Source organism: Quercus robur, chromosome 8 (genome assembly GCF_932294415.1).
Source record: "Quercus robur chromosome 8, dhQueRobu3.1, whole genome shotgun sequence".
Taxonomy (NCBI): Eukaryota; Viridiplantae; Streptophyta; class Magnoliopsida; order Fagales; family Fagaceae; genus Quercus; species Quercus robur.
In genome coordinates, this window is record NC_065541.1 from 34,043,100 (window position 1) to 34,047,829 (window position 4,730).

The window sequence follows — 4,730 nt, forward strand, 5'->3', positions numbered from 1 at the left end:
GGAATTAAAACAAGGACATCTAGAGCCCATAAAAGAAGAAACCCAACCCATTAACCTAGGAACTAATGATGAACCTAATATGATACAAGTGGGCAATACCTTTACCATTTTTGAGAAAGATGCATTAGTGGCACTGCTGACAGAGTTCAAAGAGGTTTTTGTGTGGTCAAACGAAGACATGCTTGGGATTGATACAGATATAGTACATCATTGCATTCCAACAGATCCAACCATAAAGCCAGTTAAGCAGAAATTGAGAAGGATAAAGCCAGAGTGGACTCTCAAGATCAAGGAAGAGGTTGAGAAACAGTACAATGCAGGATTCCTAAAGGTGATCAATTACCCAGAATGGTTAGCTAATGTGGTTCCGGAACCAAAGAAGGATGGGAAGGTTAGAATGTGTGTAGACTTTCGAGATTTGAACAAGGCCAGCCCAAAAGATGACTTTCATTTGCCTCACATTGATATCTTGGTTGACAACACAGTAGGTCATGCTTTGCTATCATTTATGGATGGATTTTCAGGATATAATCGGATTAAGATGGTTCCAGAAGATATGGAGAAAACCTCCTTTATTACACCATGGGGGACATATTGCTACAAGGTCATGCCATTTTGGCCTTAAAAATGCCGGTGCTACTTATGAACGTGCAGCCACCACTTTGTTGCATGATTTGATCCACAAAGAAGTGGAAGTGTATGTTGATGATATGATAGTGAAGTCCAAAGACCATGAAGGACATATGCTAGCTTTACAGAAGTTCTTTGAAAGGATCCAGTTCTACAAGTTACGGTTGAATCCAAAGAAGTGCACTTTTAGGGTCACATTCGGAAAGCTACCGGGGTTTATTGTAAGCCAGAAGGGAATAGAAGTTGATCCTAACAAAATCAAGGCAATTGTAGAGATGAAACCTCCAAGAATTGAAAAGGAGATTCAAGGGTTTCTGGGGAGGATACAGTACATCAGTAGATTCATAGCCTGGCTCACCATGACACGTGAACCAATCTTCCGACTACTCAAGAAGGAAGTTCCTATAGTGTGGAATGAACAATGCCAAGAAGCCTTTGAAAAGATCAAGAATTATCTAATGAAGCCACCAATACTCGTCCCACTGATACTTGAAAAGCCATTGTTGTTGTATCTCACCACTACAGATACAACAATGGGGGCTTTACTTGCTCAATACCTAGAGGAGACCAGAAAAGAGAATGCGATCTATCACATTAGCAAGAAGATGTTGCCATATGAAGAAAAGTATTCACTACTAGAGAAGACATGCGTAGCACTTGTATGGGCAACCCGTAAACTTAGACATTATATGCTTGCTTACAAGCTCTTGTTGATTGCAAAAATGGATCATTTGAAGTATTTAATGGAAAAGCATGTGCAAGATGGGAAGGCTGCCAAATGGGTCTTGCTTTTGTTAGAATTTGATATTAAGTATGTGACTTAGAAATTTGTAAAGGGGAGAGCAATTATTGATCACTTAGCCTATTGTTCACCAAAAGAGGCTGAAGAAATCCAATGAGACTTTCTAGATGAAGATATCATGGAAATTGAAGTAGAATCATGGAAGATGTACTTCGATGGAGCAATAAATCATAACGAAAGTGGAATTGGAGTTCTCTTAATTTCTCCAAAAGGGACACACATCCCATTTTCTGGTAGGCTCAACTTTCCTGCCACCAACAACGCCAATGAATATGAAGCTTGTATCATGGGACTACGAGCAGCCCTAGGCCTAAGGGTGAAAGAGTTGGAGGTGTATAAAGACTCAGCCTTGATCATCTCCCAGATTCAGAATAAATGGAAGATCAAAGAAGAAAAACTGAAGCCTTATCATGATGTCTTCAGAGGTGGGCCTCAAAATTTAGTAAGATCCAATATCTATATGTGCCAAGGATGCAGAATCAGATTGCAGATGCTTTAGCAATCATGGCATCCATGATGGATGGACCTAAGGAAGATGAAACAAGACCGATAGTGGTGGAACAAAAAGAGGAACCAGGTTATTGCATGACAATAGAAGAAGATGAAAGAAAGAGTGGAGAAGGTGAATGGTATTCAGACATCCTACAATACCTCAAGGATGGGACATACCCACCATTTGCAGATAAGAATGACCAATTGACCATCAGGAAGCTGTCTACTAATTACATTATTTGTGGTGAAAGGCTTTACAGAAGATCATATAATGTAATTCATCTCCTTTATGTAACTACCAATGAAGCATAGAAAATAATTGAAGAGGTTCATAAGTCAAGTTATGGGCCACATATGAATGCACACATGTTGTCAAGGAAGATAATGAGGCAAGGTTATTACTGGACTATTATGGAAGCCAACTGTGCAGTTCATGTTCGAAAGTACGATCCGTACCAAATCCACGGAGATCTAAAACACATGCCACCCATGCCATTACATACTATGACATCACCCTGGCCATTCTCTACATGGGAGATAGATATTATTGGGAAGATTCACCTAATAGCATCCAATGGCCATGAATTAATGCTTGTAGCCTTTGATTACTTCACTAAATGGGTAGAAGCCGCCTCATACAAGGTTTTGAATTCAATGAAAGTTGCTCAATTCATTCAGACAAATATCATTTGCAGATATGGGGTACCACATGAAATTATCTCTAACAATGGGCTGCATTTCAAGGGAGAAACAAAAAGCTGCTGCAACAGTTTAACATTCAGCACCATAAATCTTCACCTTACCATCCTTAGACTAATGGAGCAGTTGAGGCTACTAATAAAAATATAGGGCAAATCTTGAAAAAGAGCACAAAAAATTACAAGGACTCGCACCTGCAATTACCCTGTGCATTCTGGGGGTATAGAACATCAATTCGATCTTCCACAGGAACCATTCCTTATTCATTGGTGTATGGGATGGAAGCAGTCCTTCCCATTGAAATGGGTGTCTGTTTACTAAGGACAGTATTGAAAAGTGAAATCCCTGTAGCAGATTAGTTGCAAAGCAGGTATGACCAGTTATGTATGCTGGATGAAAAGAGGCTCAAAGCCTTGTATCATATTCAAGGTTAGCAAAGGAGGATTAGGAAAGCTTTTGACAAGAAATTAAAAACCAGAGATTTGAAGTTGGGGGATTTAGTGTTGAAAGAGATCTGAGCCCTGGTTCAAGATGCAAGCAGGAAGTTCAAGCAAAATTAGGCAGGTTCATACATTATCAAGCAGATATACTCCGGGGGAGCAGTAAGGTTGATGGATTTAGATGCAAACCCTTTCATTGAGCCAACCAACATGGATCAATTGAAGAAATACCACGTCTAAGGTGGTAGTCTCAATGCACCACGTCTAAAGTGGTTGTAAATTATGTCATTTCCCTTCCTAGACTTCATAAAAAAAATAAATAAATAAAAAGAAGAAGAAGAAGAAAAGAAAAAAAGAAAAAAAAGAGGTAGGTTGAAAACCCGAAAGGGCAACCTAGGCAAAAGTTAGGCAAATAAAAGAAAATCAATGAACTATGTGATGACCTGATCCTTCTACAAATGGGGTACGTAGGCAACCATGCATTAGTCCGGTCACAATTTTCCCAAGCCTACCATTTGCCCATTATGCAAATTTTTTTTCCAAAATCCAACCATTCCGTTAAACCATGTCACTACACAAAATCCAAAAAACCAAACCCTAAAATCCCAAACCCTAAGCCAAACCATAAAAAACCAAACCCCAAAAACTTGAACCTTAAACAGAATCCTTAACGTGCAAGTCCTAAATAATTTCTAAACATAAGAGTTTCACATCAACTTTTAAAATAAAATGTTCAAAGCCAAAAAAAAGAAAGTCATTTTGTCTTCAGTCTTTTCTCTTTTGGTTGATCATTGATTTCTTCTGTGCTAGGTACCTTGTCATCTTTGTCCCTTCTTTTAAATTCATAGTTGTCATCATCATATCTTTCCCAATTGTCTCTGAGAAACTGCTTTCTCATAGCAACCATGTTAGCTTCCTTGTCAGCAATCTTGTCCACCAACCAGTTAGAGTATTCTGTAGTCATCCTGTGAAAGTGAACCTTGACAAAAAACCGATCCACTTGGTCAGCCATCTCTAAGCCCAACAACATGTTCCTTATAGAAGTAGGATTTGTGTCCACAGGAGTGAAAGGTCTTCTTCTTTTTCCACCGGGCATTCCTTGCTCATATTGGAATTGCTTCAAGAGTCTATCCGCCTTATAGAAGGTGGCCCTCCACAATCCAACAATGAAGATGTGATCCGAACCTGGAGACCGCAGTAGCGGGGGTGGGCACTTCCACCAATAATAGTTCCATCGAATTGAGGCACTGGATTTCTTGTTCAAAAACTTCACCCAGTCACTCTCAATTTGGCACTCAATTTTGATGACAGTCCTATTAAGAAAACTGCTAGGACCATAATTACTAGTTGTAGACTTGACAATCATATCCAATTGTTCCATCAGCCAAATCTGTAAAGCCAAAGGACTCCTAAGAAAGTTTTGAGACTCTCCACCATGAAATACAACGTCTAGTCCTAGAAGAGTTTCTGCCAAGATCAGAGAAACATGATAATCACCATCCTTAATTTGACTCACAACACTTATGGCTCGAGCATCTGCAAAACCATGCCTTCCAGAGCAAAGCAAAAATTCTTCCACAAAGCATAGGGCCAAGCCAAAAATTTTCTGCATATTGGCAGTCACTCCATAAGTACGTTTGTTAATCAACCTCGAAAAAATTGAACGA

At 39.3% G+C, this 4,730-nt stretch overlaps 1 protein-coding gene across 1 annotated transcript; it reads left to right on the forward strand.

The window, feature by feature from the left end:
* The first annotated feature begins 1,550 nt into the window (after window positions 1-1,550).
* On the forward strand, window positions 1,551-2,236 carry LOC126696195 (uncharacterized). The gene is made up of 2 exons (XM_050392973.1): window positions 1,551-1,857; window positions 1,923-2,236. The coding sequence occupies exons 1-2, from the start codon at window positions 1,551-1,553 to the stop codon at window positions 2,234-2,236; spliced, it is 621 nt and encodes a 206-aa protein (XP_050248930.1).
* Window positions 2,237-4,730: the final 2,494 nt, after the last annotated feature.